General features: G+C 42.1%; 1 protein-coding gene across 1 annotated transcript in view; it reads left to right on the plus strand.

Annotated features, from left to right (window-relative positions):
• Window positions 1-20280, plus strand: part of LOC134334111 (arf-GAP with Rho-GAP domain, ANK repeat and PH domain-containing protein 1-like) — a 51243-nt gene extending 30963 nt beyond the window's left edge. Inside the window, exons 14-34 of the mRNA XM_063016294.1 lie at window positions 3429-3603; window positions 4158-4292; window positions 4452-4587; window positions 5042-5144; window positions 5586-5781; window positions 6545-6584; window positions 6668-6831; window positions 7829-8038; window positions 8134-8239; window positions 8679-8826; window positions 9419-9511; window positions 10063-10122; window positions 10544-10661; window positions 10773-10886; window positions 11132-11268; window positions 13090-13172; window positions 13349-13408; window positions 14283-14346; window positions 14701-14865; window positions 16272-16310; window positions 17452-20280. Of these exons, the coding sequence (XP_062872364.1) occupies window positions 3429-3603; window positions 4158-4292; window positions 4452-4587; window positions 5042-5144; window positions 5586-5781; window positions 6545-6584; window positions 6668-6831; window positions 7829-8038; window positions 8134-8239; window positions 8679-8826; window positions 9419-9511; window positions 10063-10122; window positions 10544-10661; window positions 10773-10886; window positions 11132-11268; window positions 13090-13172; window positions 13349-13408; window positions 14283-14346; window positions 14701-14865; window positions 16272-16289 (2325 nt within the window). The 3' untranslated portion in view covers window positions 16290-16310; window positions 17452-20280. The remainder of the gene's footprint in view (window positions 1-3428; window positions 3604-4157; window positions 4293-4451; window positions 4588-5041; window positions 5145-5585; window positions 5782-6544; window positions 6585-6667; window positions 6832-7828; window positions 8039-8133; window positions 8240-8678; window positions 8827-9418; window positions 9512-10062; window positions 10123-10543; window positions 10662-10772; window positions 10887-11131; window positions 11269-13089; window positions 13173-13348; window positions 13409-14282; window positions 14347-14700; window positions 14866-16271; window positions 16311-17451) is intronic.
• The last annotated feature ends 3688 nt before the right edge of the window (window positions 20281-23968 follow it).

Consider the following 23968-nt stretch of genomic DNA (forward strand, 5'->3'; position numbering starts at 1 on the left):
AATTACCCGAAGTAAATCCCATGTGGACACAGTGAGAACATTCCAAACTGTCCGGACCCCACACTTGCTTTTCTATCGTAGTATAAACAGTGGGTTTTTTATTTTGCTTTGATTTTACTCGTATAACCCAGACAGACAGAAAGTGAAATATCACTCCTCCTCTTTGCATGCTGCTTTGTTGATTCAGCTGTGCTAATGCCACACCTACACTCTGGCACCAGTGTTGCTTTACTGGAGGAGTTTGGGGTTTTGCTCCTGCCCCCTTTTTTCCTGAACCCGCCCACTTCACATTCCTCCACTTCACATTTCTCTGTTCTCCCTCGCAGTGTCCAGTCCGTGTCAAGTGTCTGGGGTGTGTGTGTACAGAGTGTGTATTGTGTGTGGTGTGTATACAGAGTGTGTGTGGTGTTTGTGTATCTGAAGTGTTGGTTGTTTTTGGGTTATAACATGTACCTATGATGGATCTAACGGACTAACAGTGTACACACTCGGGTAAGTTGTGTGTGTGTGTGTGTTATTTTCCTTTTAATAAGTGTGTATAAAAGTGTGTGTGTGGATTGCAACAGGTTGGCATTTTATTCGCTTCTCAGTTCCTCAGATTTGAGCTATTTGGGTCAGGTTAAATGCAGTGTGTGTGTGTGTGTTTTTGCTTGCTTGCTTGCTTGCTTATATGTTTGGGTGTGATTGGCACTAAGCATGGTATTGAATCAGAGTTTGAGGTATTTTTAGGTAATGATTAATACGTAAAGAAGAAGTGCTAGTAATTGTGGAAGGATTTTGATTTTGTCTCTGTCAAACACAGGAAGAAATTTGATAGCTTACAAACAAAAACAGTAAGAAGAAAAACATGAATGTGACCTTTTTGTAATTAACAAGCATCGTTAAGTCGCCGTGGAGGTTAAAAGCATCAGTAGGGGGGCGCTTGACTCACAAGTCAATCCTGAAAGTGCGTTTACACTTTTGCTTAACTGCTGAATGAATAATGAACGCTGAACTAACCCTGATTCATGACAAACCGGAGATAAACGCACTCACACACTGAGTATAGAAGATACACACGCTCTCTACACTGCCCCCTAGCTGCGGCTGTCAGAATAGAGTTGCTTGAATAGCAGTTTGGAACGCAGCAACATGTGATATTAATTGTGCTCAGCGTGACACATTTGTGTGTTTGTGTAGATTTTGTTCCTTGCTGAGTAAGTTCACAGTCAGTTCACGCGACTCTCAGTTGCTTGAGGTTGTACGAGGGATTTTCGAAAAGTTTCAGCACTTTTATATTTTGGTTATAAGCAGTGAGGGTGTAGGAGGGAGGAGGAGTAATCGTTCGTGTCTGAGAGACGCTTATAGTCCTGATTTAGCTCCATCTGATCTCCACCTTTTTGGATGCTCAAAGAAGCTTTAAGGGGAAGAAGATCATCATGTGATGATGATGTGAAAGCAGCGCTGCATCAGTGGCTACTCGCTCAACCAAACACATGTTGTACTGACGGCATTAAAAAGTTGGTACGACGCTGGAAAAATGCATCGGAAGGTGACGATGTAGAAAAGTGATTGTCATTTATTTTTTACATTCTTGTACAGATCACACACACACACACACACACACACAGTTCTTTAAACATGACAGACACACTCTAAAACAGAGTTAAAAGGCTAATACAGGTGCAAACCCTATATTAACAGTCTTGTTTTGAAATGGGATTTCTGTCACGCTTATGGTGACACTTTTTGGCCGTATTATGTAAGCAGAACAGATCTGGAATGTTTTTTTAAGGTGGCAAACAACACTTGGTTACCCACCTTAAATTTACGATGACAGGAGAAACCCTGACTCTTGAAAGTACCCTGAGAGAACAAACCAAAGCTATAGACGCGAGAAAGAGAGAGGGGGGATGAAACTGAAAGATGGAGATAATGGAGGAGGAATGACGGAATGGTCGAGCGTCTCTCATTCTTTGTTTAGAGCCACAGCACATTTCTCAATGGACGGCTTTGTTTTTACCACCCTCGGTTCCTCACTGTGTGTGTGTGTGTGTGTGTCTCACACATGACTATGAGACATGGCAGCATGTGAGTGTTTGTTAGACAGACGGCTGTTATTTCTTCTTTCCATCCATTTTATATTTTTATATTAAGTTATAGTCACGTAAAATCCTGGTTTCTGATTGGCTGGCAGGTGAGTATCAATACCTTATTTCAGGACAGCTGTTAAGTTGTAAATAGTACACCTGTGCTTGGGTGGTGCGACAGGCTGTTACAGGTTTGAATCTGATCGGTGCCACGGCTGCTGCGGCACTGACACCTACTGTCGGGTCGAGGTGCCTGCACGAGTAGTGGAAGAATACTTTAGTGTAGTGTGTTCCTCTGCAGCGATGTGATGTGACAAAGCGTCCAAATGTGATTCACTTTTAGTTAGAGCTGATGATTCCTGCGATAGAAGCGAGCGCGAATGTTGGCGACTCAAAGTGGGCAGGTTTGAGCCAAGTTGAGCCAAGTTTAAGCGATGTTGCGATTACCAATAGGAATTGACCACTGAGCTGTGTGGTACGTGCATTAGAAGCTCCTCCACTATGATACCTGCCATATACCCATTTCAATCAAACATTTACTAACTAATTGTCCTAAGTACTTACAGCAAACCACGATGGATTATTTTCCAAAGCTAATCATTCACTAAAGCTATGTGAGTGGTCACACCTGTCTGTACCTGCCTCAAACATCTCTGGCATGTAGTCCGTCACTGGGCGGTACTGTGTGTGTGTGTGTGTGTGTGTGTGTTTGGGGGGGGTTAGTCACTGTATGTGAGGGGGTTAATCTGTGTGTGTGTGTGTGTGTTTTTCGTGTGTGTGTTTTTCATGTGTCTGTGTTACTGTGTGTTTGTGTTTTATGTGTCTGTGTGTTACTGTGTGTGTGTTAGTGTTTTATGTGTCTGTGTGGTACTGTGTGTGTGTTTGTGTGTATGTGTGTGTTTCGTGTTAGTGTGTGTGTGTGTGTGTGTGTGTGTGTGTGTGTGTGTGTTAGAGAGGAAAGGTCGTTTGCTGTCCTGCTTTAGTTCAGCTGTAAAAACACGCACCACCTACACAATCTGAGCGGCTCAGATTTTATTCTGACTAATCTTGACACACACACACACACACACACACACTATTTGGCCAGAAGTATGTGGACTAATTACTGAGTTCAGGCGTTTCAACAAACCCATTTCTAACAGTTGTATAAAATCAGTTATATAAAATAAATCAAATCCCTTACATTTTGGTTAGATGCCTGGACAGGCTGATAGATTTGAACTCGAGGTCTCAGTGATGCTGGGTGGTATTTGTGAAGATTTTAATGAGCAAGTAAAGCCTTTATGTTTAGGAGATTTTATTTGCGTACACTTACGATGCATTGTCATCATGTTTGTCTTGTTGTCTCTGTTTCCGTAGGCGCTGAGTATTAACGTGCAGTCCAATGACGTCTTCGAGACTCTCGCCCTCGTGTTTTGCGGCGCCGATGTGAACTGCGACACGTGTATCCCAGAATTCCCCTCTCCCCTCGACCTGGCCATGCACCACGGTCAGAAGCTGCAGGGCGCCTTCCTCAAGCAGAACCGCAACACAGGTCAGTATTCCTTCAGGGGGGCGGAGCTTCGCTGTGGGGCTGCATTCCATTCCACATGGCCCCAACACAGTGCTGCCCACTAATCATGTGATCTCGACTATAAGGGAACTTCAGTTTCCTATTTATTTATGCATTTCATCCCCTTTTTTCTTCAGATTGAGCGTAGCCAATTAGTCTTCTGATACTGGGAATCCCGATTGCATTCGAGGGGGGTATATTTGCCTGCTTCTCGCCCCCTCTGACGCATACATAGTCCCTTGACCCCTTATTTTTTGTGGATTTGCACATGAGGCTCATCCAGTTCTGCACATGCACCTATTAGTTTATTAGTCAGATATAATCTCTCTCATACAGTTTGCTGTGCTCAGATAATGCGCTGGCTGTCTTAACCCACTGATGATGGGTAAACTTCCTGCGTAGTTATAAACAGTCACTTACGATTACCTACGCAGTTTGACATTTCCTTCAACTGAACACTTTTACTCCCTACATAGTCAACTTCACTAGTACAGGGAACTACTGGGGTGATTGGAATGCACCTTGTGTCTCCACAGAGATCCCGAGGTCAGATCTGAAGCTGGCCATGCATACAGAGCACTACATGGCTCCGCCCTCCATCACTCACAATGGCTTCCTGTTCAAGACTGCATCCATGGCTCGACCAATCACGGAACGGAAGAATAAAGAAGGTGAGTTTACTGGTTACCAGACTGTTTACCATGTCCAGAAGAATGAGGACTTGATTTGTGGAGGTTAAAACAACTGTAACTGAATAAATTGGCCGAGATGTTCGGACTTAACAGGATTGAATAAAATCTCGTCTCTGTGTGTGTGTGTGTGTGTATCAGAGTTCAGTAGGAGGTGGTGTGTGCTGAACGATGGTAACTTTAACTACTATGAGAGTGATAAGACTGCCACGCCCAACGGGGGACTGAAGATGCACGAGATCGTTTGTCTGGCCGTCAACCCACCTGAGACTCATGGGTACGTACCTGTTGGTCAGTCTGGATGAAATGTTTTACACTTGGGTATCATTCATGTGTTCGGACATTAGGTGGTGCAGTGGTCTGATACCACTCCTAAACTCAGGACCCCGGGGTGCCATCTACTTGGCAGGGCAGTTAACAGAAATACTCGGTCATGTCTGAGAAGAGAAGCGCCGGATGGGATGTAAACTTTCATGTCGCTGCGACCGTGACTTCATGGGAAGAGTGGTGGAGGAGTACAGAGAGTGTAGTGTGTTCTTCCATACATGTTAATGCTTTCTGTAACAATCCACCACTGGTCTGGCTTGTGTTTGTCTGCTTCCCTTCCCGGAATAAAATGGTTTAACCACAATATAAAAAGAGTCAATGGTTCATCTGAAGCTGCAGTTCAACAAAGATTAAAATATATATATTTTTTATTTAATAGACTTTGTATTTCCTGTTTCTTTCAGGTTTGATCAAACGTTTGAGATCTACTCTGATGCTGAACGTCTTTACCTGTTCGGGACCGACAATCCTGAAACCATGAGGGAGTGGGTCAAATCCATTGGCAAGGTAAAAAGCACTTTCGCTCCAGAGTCCAGGGTGTTAGAAGTCCAGATTTCTGAATTGTGGTGGCAGGACTTGAATTTGGAGTTGGAGTGGTCCGAATTAAGATGAAGAGAGTCAGATTTGGGGTCAGCAGTGGTTTAAATTTGGTGGTAAGTGGTAGGAGTCTGAATTGGTCCAGGAGGCATCAAGACTGATCTGAGAGAGGTTCAAATTTGGGTTGGGGATGTCCAATTTGATGTGTGATTGAAGTTTAAAGAGTCCTCATAGATAGAAGTCCTCAAATTGGTGTGTGAGTTGTCTGAATTGGTGTACAGGAGGTCCACGCTGGGTTTAGAGAGGCTATATGGCTCAACAGACGTTCCTTTAGGTCGTCTGTAATGATAGGTGATTATTAAAACTGAGCTGAGATGATCCGGGTCGATCTTTCTTTCTCTCTACGTTCAGTCGTTTATTCCGGCGTGTGCCGAGGAGCTGCTGCAGAAGGATTTCGAGAGGATCGGCCGTCTACGTTATAAAGACACTCTGACTTTGGAGAGCTGGAGAGTGGGCTGGTTTTGTCTGGAGAACTCCACCCTGCACGTCTGTCTGGAGGAGAGTAACGGGAGGGATCGCATCCACCTCCAAAAACTCCTCGAACTCTGTAAGTCATAATGGTTCAGGGTTACAGACAAAAACCACCAAACCCCACCAATCTCACATATCTTAAACTTCAGCTTAAAATTTCTACAGGAACACTTTACCACTATTTAACAGCTGCAATGAAAAACAGTGACAAAACCATTTCTAAGGCTCTGGGACTCCACTGAAACACTGCTAGAGCTATTATTTTCAAGTAGAGAAACACTGCCTGTTAAAAGTTTTAGATACAGGAGGATTAAATATACTTCCCTTCACTCTTATGTCTGTGGGAATTTGCTACTTGCTGTAGCACTGCCAGTCTTACAGGGCGCCGGTCTAACAGATCCAACGGGGTGTGTCTGTGAGAGGGAAGGTGCGTCTCTCTGTGTGAGAATCCTCCGCTGGTTGGTGTCAAGAAGCATGTCAGAGGGGCATGTGCTAGGCTGCGGCTCTCCTCAGCCAGCACAGGAATGGGTCAACAGCATAGAAGTTACAACAGGGAATTGGAAATGACTAGACTGGGGGAAAAGGCAAATTATGGTCAGGCAGTGACTTACAGTCAGCATTCCAATTCTTCCCACAGGTGTTCTGTAGGGTTGATGTTTGAGCTCTGTGCAGACCATGTTTTTATTCACAGGGAGACCGTCATGCTGGAAGTGTCCATATACTTTTGGCGCTATAGTTAAAGATGTGCGATGTTATTAAAGTATTTAATTGATGTTTTGATGTGTTGCTTTACGCCACAGTAAATTCATTATTCATTTTTCTTCCTGTGTTCCTCGCAGCGAGGGATAATGAAGTTCTAGTGCTGGTGGAGAGGGGCAGGTGAGGTGTAGATTAATTACACTTCATTATCTGTGATCCTGTTGTTTGTTTTCGTCTCTAACGTCGTTCCTCCCTGTCGTCAGGACTCTGTACATCGAGGGCGAGAGGAAGCTGGATTTTCACGGCTGGGCGGCGGCAATCCAGAGGGCTGCTGGAAGTTCTGGAGATACGCTGAGTCAGCAGCAGCTCATCGAGACCGATATACCGGTTATAGTGGATCGCTGCATTTCCTACGTCACACAGTGCGGTAAACACACTTCCAATAGGACATTTATTACACTGTTAAAAGTACTATTTCAAAGACCATGGGCATTAACATAAAGTTGCACCCATTCACCACCTTTCAACCCGTCTGCAGCTGTGAAGATCTTTACTGTTTTGGAGCGGCTTCCAAAAAATGTTACAATTACTGGCAGTTCAGTTGTTTTTGTTGACCAAAAAGGCTTGGCTACCAATCGATGTTCCAGTTCATCCACCAGGGCTGAGGTCAGGACTCGTTCAAGGCACCAAAGTTCCTCCACGCCAGACTCATCAAACGTTATCTTTATGGACCATGCTTTTATGGCACAGTCATAAAAGGAACAGTGGTAGACTAGTGGGTAGAGCTTTGGGCTATCAGTCGGAAGATCCAGGCTCTGCTCTGTTGGGCCCTTGAGCAAGGCCCTAAACCCTGTCTGCTCCAGGGTTGGCTGACCCTGTGCTCTGACCCTAGCTTCCAAAACAAACTGGGATACACGGACAAAGAATTTCATCGTACTGTACACGTGTAGATGTATATCTAACAAATAAAGGCAAATAAAGAGCTTTGGGGATTAGAGAGGTTAAAAGCACACCACCACTACACTCTGGAGCTGTGGAAATATGTTTTTTGAGGTTGGTGAATGTGATGTGGAGAAGGAATAATGGTCCAAGTGTTTTGCATGATATCAGCACTTCAGTCCTGTGAATACTCGATGTTTGGCTGAATTGTTATGAATTCTTGCGATCACATGTTCCTGCTGGGACTGATTAGATTAAATTAGATTAGATTAGATTAGACTCTGCAGACTCTGAACACACAGACGTGATTCACGGTGACTCTGCTGATTCTTCTGCTGCATATTTTGTGTCTGTTGGCTCGTTGTTGCTGTGTTGAACGTTATCTAACACTGTAACAACAACGTGTCGCTGTCAGACAGTGGATCCTGACCTCGGTAACGCCGCAGGTTTGAGTAATCGGTCTGATCTGTGTGTGTCTGGTGCAGGACTGACAGCAGAAGGAATCTACCGCAAGAGTGGCGTGAACAGTAAGATCACCGCCCTGCTCGAGGCCTTCAGGAGCGACGCCAGATCCGTAAAGCTGAAGAAGGGCGAGCACCAGGTGGACGACGTTTCCAACGTTCTCAAGCGGTTCTTCAGATCCATCGAGGAGGGACTGTTCGGCCCCCAGGCTCATGAATGGCTCAGCACTACAGGTACACACACACACACACACACACACCTGCCCGATGGTGCTTGGACCCCTGGTGGCCACTTGTGTTAAATGATTGCTGTGTTTTGTTTTGTGTAGCTGATTCAGATGAAAGCAGGAAGATATCCCAGTATCAGCTCTTGTTTGAGAATCTGCCTCGAGTGAATAAAGCTTCACTACGTACCCTCGTCAATCACTTATACTGGTACTACACACACACACACACACACACACACACACTGTATATAAACACACACCTTCTATAAATTACCCTATCACTCACATTTACATTCTACATTAATGCTTACAAGTCCAAGATAGAAAGAACAAGAAAGAATGGTTTTTTTTGTATGAATGCCCTGCTGGTTGGGGTAAAGAAGCGACTGGCAGCTTCTCTCCTGACTGAAGAGGCTTGTAATGGCCTGCAGCACTAACCCGCCACCAAGGAAGGTGTGCAATTGGCAGAATTCACCAGAGTGCACAAAGAGAAAACAAAAAAAGAGAAAAAATGATTTTCCCCACCGGACTCGAGTCCCAGAGCTGCAGGAACACACACTTCCTTTTTTTTAACTCCTTCCTCTTTCTAAAATGAAGGTAGTGGTTTGTGCAGATTTGAACCCTGTGCATGGCTTGTGTGTGTTCAGGGTACAGAGGTTCTCAGAACTGAACCAGATGAACGTTCATAACCTGGCCATCGTGTTCGGGCCGACTCTGTTCCAGACGGACGGTAAAGACTACACGGCAGGACGCGTGGTGGAGGATCTCATCCAGCACTACATCCCCATCTTCAACGTGAGTCTGTATATATACGTATCATATCACTCCAGCTCTATCTAAAACCTTTTGAGTGGCTCGGTGGCTCGGTGGGTAGCACTGTCGCCTCACAGCAAAAAGGTCCTGGGTTTGATTCCCAGGTGGAACGGTTCAGGTCCTTTCTGTGTGGAGTTTGCATGTATGAGTATCCCCAGGTCTGTTTGGGTTTCCTCCGGGAGCTCCGGTTTCCTCTCACAATACAAAGTCGTGCAGTCAAGTTAATTGGAGGTACAAAATTGTGCATGACTGTGTTTGATATTAAACTTGAACTGATGAATCTGTCATGAATGTAACCAAAGTGTGTAAAACATGACGTTAAAACCCTAATAAATAAATAAATAATCTAAAACCCAAAATTGAGCGGGCTCAGACTGTTATAGCCACGTCTCAACTTTGTACAAATCAGTTCAGACGCTTCATCACGTTTCGCCCCCTGGTGGTGAGACTGATACAATACAAATATAAACTTAATATGGATTTAAATGAATAAAAGTGTGTGTGTCTCTGAACAGTAAGTAACCCCACCCTGTGTGTGTGTGTGTGTGTGTGTGTGTGTGTGTGTGTGCTGCAGGTTAATGAACAGCAGTTGAAGAAGCAGCTTGATGAGATCATGTACATCATCAAGCTGAGAGACAACCTGAACCCTAAAAGTGGACCAGGAGGGGTGAGGTTCTCAGTATTCGGTGTCTCATAAAGACAAAACCTTTTCACATGTGATTAGTAAAGGTTGATGCATCATGAATGTTAAGTTAATTATTTCCTTATTAGTGGCCAAAGTGTTTAGACGTCTCATTCTAGAATCACAATATTGGAAGAATATTATTAATTTTGCAGGAGCCACAGGTTCCGGTAGTTAGATTCCCTGACTGGGCTCACAAATACAGAAGGTGCATGAGGGTATGTGAAGTGCACCTATAAGTGCACCTTTAGTGCCGGTCTTAAGCCCAGAATAGTTGCATCAGGAAGGACAAAAACCCGATTCGGTTTGGTTTTATACAAATGTTATTAATGCGTGGGGCTGAAATATGTGAGCCCCTGGAGAAATTATAGCACTCCTGGGTAGATTCAGCACCATTTCAAGTTCCCTTCATTCTGAGAAATGAGATCTCACAGGGGTTTGTTTGGACTCTTCTTTATTAACACATCTAGAATTATCTTAGTATTTTTTTAATGAACAGAACTGATTTATTTCTCTTTATTAATAATCGTTTGCAGGATTTTATTTGTACGGTGTATCTGGAGGAGAAAAAAGAGATGACCGAGCAGCACGTTAAGGTAAATTATCACCTTTTACATGCTCTATACAAGTTTTAAAATACCTAGATTCACGTTTGCATAGACTTGTGGAATCCAGACAGCAAAGAACTGAGGATTTATCTTCATTAATGTAATAAATATGAACAAAAATGTGAATAATAAAATTGTGTGCGTTTCTTTAGTGGCGCAGAACAAACAAAAATGTACAGAGAAATAATCATTCCTAAAAAATAAAAGGTTACTTCAGGTATTACTGCAGGGAAAAATCATTTTGTAGCCAAAGCTAAATTTTTATCCATTTTACCCTTCATTAAAACCCCATCCTATTAGCACTTCCAAAAGTTGACCGCTTGAGATGCCCAAATCTGCCCTCATGTTAGCTTTTGTCAGAATGTTCCTAATGTTAATGTTTTCCTTCTGCTGAAACGTCGGCCCGTAGGTCCCGGCGACGATGACGGCAGCCGAGTTAACGTTCGAAATCCTGGACCGGAGAAAGATCAACATTAAAGAGAAAGATTACTGGTGCTGCTTCGAGATTAATGAGAAAGAGGAGACCGGTAAGATCTGGTACTTTTGGATCTGTCTGTTTATTTATTTGCTTAGGTTATTTACATTCATTAACTTTATTTCTTTGTGTTTGCTCCTTCCTTGACCTCTCGGTCTCTCAGAGCGCCCCCTGCATTATCAGGAGCGGGTGTTACCCATCTTCCACTCCTTAGGGACCGACAGTCACCTGCTGGTGAAGAAGCACAGCGCCATGGAGGCCATGCTCATCTACCTGGGTACAACTCACCTCTGTGTGTGTGTGTGTGTGTGTGTGTGTAAGGGTTTAGCTCCCTGTGGGGACATTTGTCAGGTCCCCATAAAGAAAAAACTACCAATACCATACCTGCCTATGCCATGACAGATCCTGACTGTAGAACCTTACACCAATAAGGAGAATCACAGAGAATTAATATCTTGTAGTGTTTTGTGTATTAAATCTGTGTGTGTGTGTGTGTGTGTGTGTGTGTATGTGTGTTTACAGCCAGTAAAGTGGATGCGACGAAGCACGGCATGTTGAAGTTTCGGGAGGAGAAGAGTTGGAGTTTAAGTGCAGGAAATTTTAACGATCGATACTTCATGCTCAATCAAACCTCGCTGCGACTTTACAAAGACGTTCGGGTGAGTTAGAGTGTAAATGACGTGTAAAATAAAACATTTGGTGGAGTATGGGCAGAGTATGGGTGGAGTATAAAGAGAATATGAGTAGAATATGGGTGGAGTGTGGGTGGAGTATGAATGGAGGATAAGGAGAGTATGGGTGCGGAATAGGTGAAGTATGGGGAGAGTATGAATAGAATATGGTTGAAGCATTGGTGGTGTATAACTGAAGTCTGGGTAGTAGCGTATTGGTGAAGTATATCTGAAGTAGGGGTGAAATATAGGTGGAGTATAACTGAAGTATGGGGAGAGTACAGGTGGAGTATAACAAAACTCTGGGTGGAGTACAACTGAACTCCTGGGTGGAGTACTGGTGGAGTATAGCTGAAGTATGGGTGAAGTATAGGTATATTGAGTAATATGTAATGTGAGTTTATCTAAAGTATAGGTGGAGTATGGGTAAAATTTGGGTGGAGTATAACTGAAGTACAGAAGGAGTATGGGTGGAGTATGGGTAAAATATGCGTGGAGTATTGGTGAAGTATGGGGAGAATACAAGAGGAATATGGGTAAAATATGGGTGGAGCAAGGGGTGAATACAGGTAGAGTATGGGGAGAGTATAGGTGGAGTATATCTGAAGTATGGGTGGAGTAAATCCGAAGCTTGGGTGAAATAGGGGTGGAGTATAACTGAGAATGGGGAGAGTACAGGTGGAGTATGGGTGGAGTATACCTGCAGTCAAGGTGGAGTATAGGTGGAGTATGGGGAGAATACAAGAGGAATATGGGTAAAATATGGGTGGAGCAAGGGGTGAATACAGGTAGAGTATGGGGAGAGTATAGGTGGAGTATATCTGAAGTATGGGTGGAGTAAATCCGAAGCTTGGGTGAAATAGGGGTGGAGTATAACTGAGAATGGGGAGAGTACAGGTGGAGTATACCTGCAGTCTAGGTGGAGTATAGGTGGAGTATGGGAAGAGTACGGGTGGAGTATGGGTGAAATATGGGTGAAGTATAACTGAGAATGGGAAGAATATGGGTGGAGTATGGGCAGAGTATAACTAAAGTCTAGGTGGAGTATAGCTGGAGTATGGGTGGAGTATGGGTGGAATACAGGTGGAGTATTGAAAGATGAGTAGAAACACTTGTAGTTGATGGTTTTTGGAACGTTTTATGTACAGACTCTACAGAGGCGTCAGAGTCGAGAGCAGCAGAGTGTGAGTACGAGTGGAGTATAAATGGTTTCTGTATAGCAGGTTCAGGTTAACTGGTTACCTATATGGCCAAAAGTATGTGGACACTTCTCCTGTTAAAGCTAATGGGGTATAAAATAAATTATATAAGATAAATTATACACGTCCAACTTTTTTTGCAGTGGGATGTATAACTGGCTCATGGTCAGGTGTCCACATACTTTTGTTCCTATAGTGTATCTACCACTTTTTCTTAAATGTGGTCCATTCTGAAGGAGCTTTACCTTAAAAAACATTAAACAGGAGAAATCATTGACATTTTACTTCACTTAAGTTTCCTTTGGTTGTCGTGGTCACAAATCATGATTATTATAGATTAATTATAATTAATTAGAATATTAAAGGAGTATTTTGAGAATTATAAACACCCTCCTGTTGTGAATGACTCCGGAATGGACCACAGTGTCTCTGTCTCCAGAAACTGGCTTCTCGAAGGTTATGGGATGTCTGTCTGAGCTTTCTTGGGTTTTTTGTAACGTTTATTGTGAATGAACCTTTAAGGTTTTATGTGCTGGTTTACGTGCTCAGTCTCTCTAAGGCATCTTCATGAGTGATGATCATGATCTTCATCATCTTGTTTCCTCTCCAGAGTAATCGAGCAGAGAAGGAATGGCCTGTCAAGTGTCTGAAGGTTTATCAGGGCATCAAGAAGAAGGTTCGCCCTCCAACCTGGTAAGATCTTGTCCTCTCGTCTGAGCTTCAGTACCGCTGGTGTCCGCTGGGTGGCGGCAGAATTTCTCTGTTTTATCGCTCACGATGTTCAACCTGTTGTTTTATTAACACTGAAAAGCATAACAATTGTATTTAAACTGTATTTTTCATTATTAATAAAGGCTGTTTGTTTGTAGTTGGGGTCTGACGGTGGTGTACGAAAGTGAAAAACATGAAAAGCAGGAGAGGCAGCAGTGGTAAGCACTTCTTTATCCTGTGTGTTTGCATTGCATGTTTACTTGTGCTCGAACCCTTGATTCTTGTGAACTGATACACTTTGTAATCAGTATGACATTAAACCCATACAAGTAAAAATCAAACCCTATCCAGTAACAACCCCTCCAACGTCAGCAGTTCTGAACTCAGATGGTCACAGCCAGACCTAATCTGAGCTGTATAAGGAGAAACTGACCACCGGGCTGATGGTGTCAGCATGAAAAGAAAAGGATGGACATGATGCAGACGTGTTCACTGTTCTTAATGTGGTACCATACAGACGTAAACACAGGCTAATTTACCATGCAAGCACTCTTAGTGTTTACCTTTAAAAGAAACCCAAACAAGACTCGTTCACAAACCACGCATGACGGCTCTGTACTGGTAGGACCTCTGTGGTGAAGAAAGCAGAGAGAAGTTCTCGAACCTGCAGCTCTAAACAATCATAAAATGTAAAGCAGCCCGAGCGCAGTGTGGAGGTGTCATGGTGTTTCTCTCCACATGCTCCTGTTCCATCACGAAGAGGTGCATTATGGGTGGATGAGTCATTTCCACAGCAGGGTGTCCCTTATTATACACACACACACACACCACTGATGTGATGATAGATAAAGTCTCACACTGATTTTAAAGGTGTTCTCAGTATAAAAGCATCCGTCTGCTTAAAATAATACAAGAAAAGTAAGAAAAAATAAGTAAAACTGAAAGTAAATGAATAAAACAGGGAAAATTAAATAATTTTTACAATCTATAATACTTGTTTAGGAAAAAAGAAAAGAATGCATGTGAGGAGGAAGGTTAATTTATTGGTGTGTGTGTGTGTGTGTGTGTGTGTGTGTGTGTGTGTGTGTTTAGGTATCTCTGTTGTGATACTCAGACGGAGATGAGAGAATGGTTCGCTGCCTTCCTCAGTATACAGGTTTGTCAACATGCACACACCCATTCATCCATTTATTTATTCATCCATTCATTAACACATACTTCAGTCCATCCATCCAACAATTCATCCAACCAACAAACCATCCATCCATCCATTCATTCATCCACATATACTTCAGTCCATCCATCCATTCATTCATTCATCCATTAACACATACTTCAGTCCATTCATTTATTCATCCAACAATTCATCCAACCAACAAACCATCCATCCATCCATATTTCTATTCATCCATTCATCGATACATCCATCCACCCATGCATCCAACAACCATCCATAATAAGTAACCCATGTTAATTGGAACTCTTGTTCTTGACCCTCTGTGTCTCTCAGCATGGTGGAGTTCTGTGGCCGACCGAATGGTTGAAGTCTCGGCCGGTGGCTCAGTCGTCTCCTCCTCTGGACTCTCGATTGGGTAGTGTGTCTCTCATTCCTCTCCGCGGTACTGAGAGTGAGATGAGGAACAGCGTAGCGGCTTTCGCCTCCGACCCTCTCGCCGTGAGTGTTCAGAACCAATCACAGCGGCCCTGGGTCACCACACAGCCGGTCCTACCCAGATGAATTGAACACGAGTGGGTGATTCAGTAAACAGTGCTGAGTTACTACCCACTAGGCTGTGTGATTACCCATGAGCCCTCACTCTTATGATTGAGTGTAGAAAACACTCCTTGCATGGCTTTGTGACATGTGTGCGGTTCTCTTACTGGCCAATAGTATGTGGACACCCCTCTTAATTACAGAGCCGAGTTTTTAAAGTCACATCCAATCAATTATGTAAAATAAATCATACTTTCAACTATCTAGCAACAGTTTGGGGAAGGCTGTTTCCTGTTGATAAAGTTGACGTTGAATTGCTGAACACCTTTGAGATGAATTGGAATATGGGTTGCATAAGTGCCTGATAAATGACAGATGCTATTTGTGACAAGCCTTCCAAGAAGAGTTGAGACTGTTAGAGCTGCAAACTCCAAATTTATGCCAAAAGATGTCCAACAAGCGTATGGTCAGGTGTCCTCATACTTTTAGCCTGTTCATTCTTTAGTAATCATACATTTGTACATTTCCGGGGGTGGTTCTCTGGGGTTTTGGTGATGGGTTTTCATGTTGGTCTTTTTGTTGTTAATGCTTTTAAAATAAACACTTTCTAAATTTAGATTTTATTTGAGTCTGAATACTTTTGCTCTCTTCATGTTTCTCCATTTGATGACGTGTAACACTCCAGGAGCATTTCTAAACCAGCAGTTCTGTATCATGATGCTCCCACCACCACACTTCACTGTAGATTTGGTGTCTTTGGGATTATATGCATTCACAACCCTTCTTTCTCCAAACACGAGCAGCTAAATGATTAGCAGAGGAGTTTAGCTTGGGCTGTGGGACCTATAGGAGATGGTTGCAGATGCTGCAGTTCGCTGCTTATCGTTCTCGGTGTAACTGTTGTTCCTGCTGCCTTCAGGTCGCCCCACAATTCTGTTGCCACCGCTCGTGCTGGTGGCGATGTTGACGGTGTTTGCTGCGGCTCTGTGGCTTTTTACATTCATGCGCTGTTTTGTTATTTTGTTCCTGAGAACTTTAGAAAGCTCCTTCATCTTCAGCATGATCGATACTGACCGTGTGGAATCATTCCAACTCATCACAACGTCTGTTAGAATGAAACCGGGTTCGATTTGTACCGAAGCGTTTATATTTGCAGCATTAGAACCCTAGAACTAGATTTTCCTCTATTGTTTACACATGGTTTATGATTATAAATGAATATTTTGATCTTTTTGTTACTAGGTTGGTAGGTGTGGGTGTTTAAAACTGTGATGTGTGTAAATATGAAGTGAATGTTTGTACATGCACAGGTTTATTATTAATACATTAAATTAACGACCTTCTTTCTGAATCGTTTCCTCTTACAGCTACTGAGGAACCTTTGACCCATGAATGAGGATGTGAAGGTAAGAAGATTAAATTCTGTTACAGCTATTAAATCATCTATAAACTCCTCACAAACATCTCATAAAGTCTGAAGGTCTCAAACAGCGTAAAATACAGAACGCAGCACGACTCCGTTTATTAAAGCGCTTTATTTCATCAGATGATATAAAAATATATCCCTCGTGGTTAGATCTTAATGAGTTCTTTTGTTTATTCCTGATGAAATGAGTTACTGAAATATAATTCATCTTAAAAAATGAAGACTTAATAATTTAAGTATAAAATTGCTCAGATATTTTCTGGAACTGAATCAAAAACTGAAACCTATTATTCACAAAAGTATTCACACCCTTTATTTAACACTCTGTTGAAGCCCCATCGGCAGCACTTACAGCTGCAGGTCTTGGATGAATCTCTACACACTTTGTACATCTGGAATTAGGCGGTTTATCCCATTTGTCAAGGCAGATTCTCTCAATCTTTGTCAGATTGGATGGTCAGCAATTCTGAACTGCCATCCTAAGGTCTCTCCATAGATGTTCAATGAGGTTTCAGTCTGCACTTTCAGGCTGAACCATTCCTGTGTTGTTTTGGTTGGATGCTTGTAGACCTAGATGGAATTTTCTTTAAGCATGTTCCTGTACTTGGTTGCATTTATCAGTTTAACAATTTAACCATTTTTACCAGTCTCACAGTTCCTACTCGGAGAAACTACTGATTTCCAAACTACATCCAATCAATGTTTAACCTCGTACATCTGTCTCACTCTACATCCATCCATCCATGCATTTATTTACCCATTCAGCCATCCATTCATCCATTTATCTACTCAGTCATCCGTCCAACCAACCAACCATTCATCCATCCACTTATCTAAACGGTCATCCATCCATCCACCCACCCAACCATCCACCCACCAATCCATCCATTTATCTAAACAGTCATCCATCCATCCATCCATTTATCTAAACAGTCATCCATCCATCCATCCACCCACCAATCCATCCATCCATTTATCTACACAGTCATCCATCCATCCATCCATCCATCCATTTATCTTAACAGTCATCCTGCCTGTAGAAAGAGATTTTTGGTTAAATGAATCAGATTGTTGATTTATGAATGTAAACCTTTAACTTCGGTCTCTGTGTTTCTCCACAGTTGAGGATCTTCTGAAGGTTCTTCATCGGTTCCTGTTTGAGTCGTGGGAGAGAATGTTTCCAGAGTACAGGAACCAGTTTGGATTTAATCTGAACGTACTGTATAAAACAGATCCTATTCGGATACGATCATAGATGTTATGTCTCACTGTGAAGATTGTTTACTGGATTTTTACTTCCTGCTGTTGCGTTAGTGTTACGTTTGCCGTCAGATATTCAATCACGGTCGTCACTGTAAAGTTCTGAACTCCCCCCAGCGTGGGCGGCTCAGTGCAGCGAGATACTGTAAGTGCTGTTGGACCAGTCTGAAGTTCTGAGAAGGTTTACCGGCTCTTCATGTGGATTTTGAAGTTACTACTTTTTATCTGAATGATGTTTGTTGGATTCTGCAGTCTGGAGACGTTTGGTATAAAACGTTTGGTTTGTATTTAATGATGAAACACTCGGTAGCTGCAGGACCGCAGTAAAACTATTACTGATCATTAATCTTCTAACAGACGTGCACAGAGCTGATCGAGGCTAAAATATAAAGCCGCTTCCAGATGATCTAGTCTCCACATTAACGTTTTATTAAATTATTTATTTTTTCCTCAACAGATCATTTACTTAAAGACTCCAATCACCACTTCTTTTCTTTTCTGCAATTCTTTAAAATGTCCATTTCTATTTTCTTTTTTTATTTCTTTAATAGAATAGTTCTGTACAGCGACTGTGTAATCAGTTACGATTAACATACATTAATTTATTGAACTTTATTCACCCTAGTTATGACTTTAAACTCACTGCATCAAAGAATCACTGCATCAGGCTTGTTTTTAGTTCAGGTGTTTTAGCCACATCCAGCTAACAGGTGTATAAAAAATAACAGTTTAGGGAAGGCCCTTTATGTTCCTGCATGGATTGTATCTCTGTGTACAAACTGAGCTTCATAAAGACAAGATTTAGTTTGATAAGTTTGATGTGAAGGAACTCTAGTGGCCCCAACCTCAAGCCCACTGCAACACCATTAAAGATGAATTAGAACGTCAGATGTGAGCCTGGCTGAATGGGCGAATGGGTGCACATTCCCACAGGCACAGTCCGAAGTTGATTGGAGGCTGTTATAGCACATGGTTTTGGAATGGAATGGGATGTGTAACAATCTCATGACTACATACGTTTAGTGTATCTCAGAGGTGCTCGCTGTGATATCTGATTACAGCTGTAATTACTGTGTCAGTATGTGTGTTAAAAATATTTAATAATTAGCAGCTAATCACAGTTTGGATGCTCAGAGCGTTTACTTAGCAGTTTTAGCATTTTTGTTAAACAATCCTTGAAGTTAGATGCTCTGTTTATTTAAATCTCTTTTGTATTCTCACCTAAAGCTACCTGGACTTTTAGCTTTTAGTCTGAAATGAAATTATAGAAATGATTCTAGAGGAGCCTGATTAAGGTTTACATGTACACACAGTTAGGTTTAAATTTGTTAGCAGTATTACTTGCTCGTCAGAGCGTTTGGCGTCTAAAGATAATAAAACCAAACATAAACAACTGCAATCCATAACGTTATGTTTTTCTGAAACCATTAGCTTAAGAAAAGTGCTGTTTTATCCCCTTCTGTCAGCTATTAATAAAGTGAACTTGTAAACACACACAGTGTCGTAAACCACAGGTAAAACGTGTAGCTCGGCTATTTCATTGCACATTTGGTTGTTTACCATGGCAGCGTTTCACAATCACAGAAATGCGCCGCTGCTGTAGAATAATGCAGAATTATAATGCAGTTCCACTCTCAAACACAAACATTCACATCGCTCATAAAGTGATTTAATTTCTGTCATGAATTCCTGTCTGAATTTCCACTAAACTGAGAGCTGTTGTAATTTAGGGATTCTTTTGTTTACAGTTCGAGCACTAAGCTAAACTTTTTATATTAATCGTTAGATTCCTCCATTGTAAGTTTGCAGTTAAATGAGTAAAAGGCCAGAATTTAAAAATAACAGTTTTTCACACTTCGCACCAAATGAATAGACGTATGAAGATAACTGTATGAAGGAAACATGCACTATAGGAGCAAAAGTATTGGGACATTCCTTCTAATTAATGAATTCATGTGTTTTAGCCACAACAATTGTTAACTGGTGTAATAAATCAATTTTATTAAGGAGATTATATGCTTCCAACTTTTAATAAATAAGCAGCAACAGTTTAGGGAAGGTTCTTTCCTGTTCCAGCTTGACTGTGCACAATGAGCTCTATAAAGACATGCAGAACAGCTTGGTTTAAAGAAACTCTCACTGAACAGTTTTGGAATGAACTGGAACATCAACTGGGACTTTCTGGACCAGCCATACAGATGCTCTTCTTTCTGAATTGGCACAAAATTCCCACAGACGTACTTTAAAGTCTCGTGAGAAACTTTCTCAGAAGTGTGGCTGTTTTATAGCTGGATAGCTGGAAAGATCACATAGCGGTCACTATTTTAATACGATTTGTTTTTATAATGAGATGTACAAATACTTTTGCCCATATAGTGTATTTATATTAGCTATACATGTTTTACTAGCATTTCTCTCTGCTGCGTCTCACCTGCTCTGTATCTAACAAGTTCTGTTGACGTTAATAAACCAGAATTTTATTATGAAGTCAGAAAATGTTGTAGGATTTTAACTTTTTATTTGTCATTCATGTCTCATTTCTTTTGAAACTTTCAGCATTTGAAGTTCTTAATAATCAGATGTTGAAGTTAATTAGTGTTGGATTTGTGTGTAACGTGTACAGATTTATAAATGTTTAATACTTTTATCAGTATGACATTGAGGAGGAGAGATTAAAACCTTCAAAACGATTTTTCTGTGCTGGTTTTTATTTACAGATTTAATTCTGATTCTGTCGTGTTGCGTTTTTAATCGTTTTTGCACAGACAGGAATGAACTAGCCTTGAGAGAGGCTAGCTGTCTTTAAACATTTAGGGTTCTAAATCCTACGTGCTTATCCATCTTTGCACTTGGGATAAATAAATTCATCCACAACTCACGAAATAAAGTTCCTAAATTCAATAAACAAACCGAGTCTTAAAAAAAGACATTGTTCACATTGTTCTTTATTTATCTTTATTAATTCACACACTGTTTACTAACGATTTCATGGCAGCGTCCCAAATTGCACCGTTTTATACAAAGTGTGTACCTGTATCATTAGAAATGCATTAATCAGCCATGTAGTTTAGTACAGTTTAGTTTGTAGTTTGTTCTCCCTAACGAGACTTTATTCTCGACCCAAACTCCTTTTCCAGACGTGAATCCTGTCTGAATGAGAATCGGAAGACCCCCAAGACAAAACATTCACATTTTAGTCTGACTGTAGACCCTGATTGTGAGCTTTTTTCCTTAAACGCAGCCTCGTCTCGTCTTTAATCAGACGTCTTTGATGTGAATCTGGTCGTTTGGGGAGATTCGGTCTGCAGTTCCATCAAGAACTGATTTTCTAAAGCCTCAAGGGAAAAAACTGAGACGCATGATGTCTGTCAGACGCAATTTCACCGCCTGTAAAGCTCTCACTTCGCTGTCGGATCTCTCAGCATTCCTACAGTCGCATCCAAACAGCTGCAATCGTTTCAAAACTCAAAAAAATCATCACACTTTTATTCTGAGGTCTAGTTATCAAAGAAAATGTTTTTATTTTTATATAAAATAAGAATTAAGACAATAAAGCACCACTCTTTCCTTTATTACATGTTCCTTTGTTTAGATTTTATTTGGTTTTGTCTCAATTTGGACATATTCATTGCCCCTGCGCTCTCAGGTGATTCCTGCTTGTGGTACAACATCCGTACTGGTATTAGGGTCACAGTCTAGAACACCACTCCCCAACCTTTTTTGCACCACGGACCGATTTCATATGAGATATAATTCATAAAACACAAGTGCGTAACGATACTACTCACCAATGACGGTAACTCAGAGGGAACCCTGAGCTTCTTTCGCTTCAACAAGATGCTCCCACCTAGGGGTGAAAGGAGACAATAACACCAGAAGTGTGTTCCTTATGACCATTCTACTCCATAGCTTTGTTTTGGTTGCCATCACTGCAGGAAATCTAACCTGCTTCACAAAGATAGAATTTTGGAAAAGGAAGCCGTGTTTTTATTGGTTCTGTAGCGATCTCTAATTATTTATTCATTCTGTGCGGCCTGGTAATAAATGATCGGTGCCCGGTGGTTGGGGAACACTGGTCTAGAACACCAGACAGCCATACAAATGTAATTCCAACCGAATGGGCACAAATTCCCAGAGACATATTCAAAGTATTGTAAGAAGACTTCTCAGTAGAGTGGCTGTTATAACGTATCACATCAATGTCACACTGGTTTAATACCTTTTAAAGGAATGTCCAACAAGCTCATGCTCAGGTGTCGACCATGTAGTGTAAATCAGAATGGTATCTGATCCGTTCTCTCACATTTTCATAGCTAATAAGTAAATAAAGTGCTGACAGTGTGGAAACCTGAAGCTGCGTGTGAAGCTTGTGTGTGTGCTCGTGTCTGACAGCCACACACATCAGGGCGACCCCCTGGGGATCCCACAAGGCTTCGACTTACAGCCGTAAAGCACCAGCAGATCCCAGCCACCTAAATGAATGTGACAGCGGCGCTGCACTGTGAGGTTTGCATGTCGCGGTTATGTACTTGCCATGTTAGCTTTGGGCTACACGCAGAGGTTTGTCTTTTTGCCTGCGTGTCAGTGTTCAGCAGGAAACACGCTGTACAGACAAAAGTATGTGGACACCTGACCAGTGGACGTGGGTAAAACATACCAAACTCCCCAACCAGTGACTCAAGGCTGAGATTGAACCCTGGCCCTTACTATGAGCTTGATGGGCATTCCATTTCATAACCAGTGGCTTCATGTGAAACCTTCATTGCGGTCAGGGCGACAGTGGGTCTACCACCACCAGGAAACACTGGGTGCAGGCAGGAACTTGTAGATGCAGGAAGAACATGCCAAACTCCTCAGCCAGTGGCTCAAGGCTGAGATCGAACCCTGGTCCTTACCATAAGCTTGATAGATCTCATTCCAAAAACAGGGGCTTAATGTGAAGCCTTGATTGTGGTCAGGGTAACTGTAGGTGTAACACCAATAGGAACACACATTTTTCAGATGCAAGAAGAACATGCCAAACTCCTCAGTCCCACCTCAGAAATATGGTGGTGGGAGCATCATGGAACGGAGCTGCTACTGAAGCATTACACAGCATCAATCAATACAAAAATCTTGTCGTTTTAACGAAATAACGAGTCAAAACATGAAGTTACTCACGCAATCCGAGCGCCGGAACTTCAGTATCAAATTCACCGCTATTTTTTTTACATCTTCACTTTAAAAGCTGCCAAAATTTACGACCCTTGATTCTACAATCTTGTTTTTCTAACCAGGAAATCCTCGTTTTCTGAGCAAGTCATGCTCCTGGGACAGTCACGATCAATTAGATTCTCCAAAAGTGTCTCTAATTGAGGCAATCTTGTCCATTAGCGTGATTAGGAACCCTGTGTTTGTTCTCTTGGCAGACGTGGACTCGTCCTCATTAGCGCTGTAAAGCGGTTCGATGATCTCCAAAGCAATGTTTCTGTTTCTCTCTCCACGTGTTTGAGGACGCCTGCCTTCTTTACCTTCTCGTTCTTGACGTGACGGATCTGTGACGGTTTTAAACTCTGAGATGAAACGGAGACTGAAGGCAGAACTATTTTTACTGCAGGTACAAACCCGAGAAGAGTCACCAGAGACACCAGAGTCATTTCATTTCATTCAGCCCTTCACTTCCCCGTCAGTAAGTGTAAAAGTGATGTGAGAGCGAAGGTGCCGGTCTGACTCACAATTCAGAAGAATCAGACCTGCTGACAGGAAAGAAAAGCACCGCAGGAACCCGGGACCAAGTTCTCATCAGCGCTGGTGCACCTCACTGTACCACCCGGCGAGCACCGAACTGACAACATTATTAAACAGCACTGAACATTCGTTCACGTCTTCATGTCATAAACAGCTCTATCCTGGTCAGGGTCACAGTGCATCTGCCATTCCTAGGAAAGACTGGGTGCAAGGCAGGAACACATCCCGACAATTTAAAGCAGCCAATGAATCTTCTACATGTTTTTAAAAGATGCAGAGGATCTTAGAACTCATGCTGCTGTTCTGTTCGTAGCTTTACAGGTTGGACAGATTTATTAGTGTTTAATATGTAAATACGTCTATTCTAGGACATAAAGTTACACTATATGGCCAAAAGTATGTGGACACCAGAACATAAGCTTGTTCATTTAACAACCAGCATTAATACCACAGTAGTAAACACGAGTTGCTCTTTTGTGGCCATAGCAGCCTTCACTCTTTCACAACAATTTGACAGGATTTGGGAGTCTGTCTGTAAGAATTTGTGCCCATTCAGTCAAAAGAAAATTCCTGAGGTCATGCACTGATGTTGGATGAGAAGGCCTGGCTCACCACTGACATGCCAATTCATCCCAAACATCTTTAATATAA

Source organism: Trichomycterus rosablanca, chromosome 20, assembly GCF_030014385.1.
Source record: "Trichomycterus rosablanca isolate fTriRos1 chromosome 20, fTriRos1.hap1, whole genome shotgun sequence".
Lineage (NCBI taxonomy): Eukaryota > Metazoa > Chordata > Actinopteri > Siluriformes > Trichomycteridae > Trichomycterus > Trichomycterus rosablanca.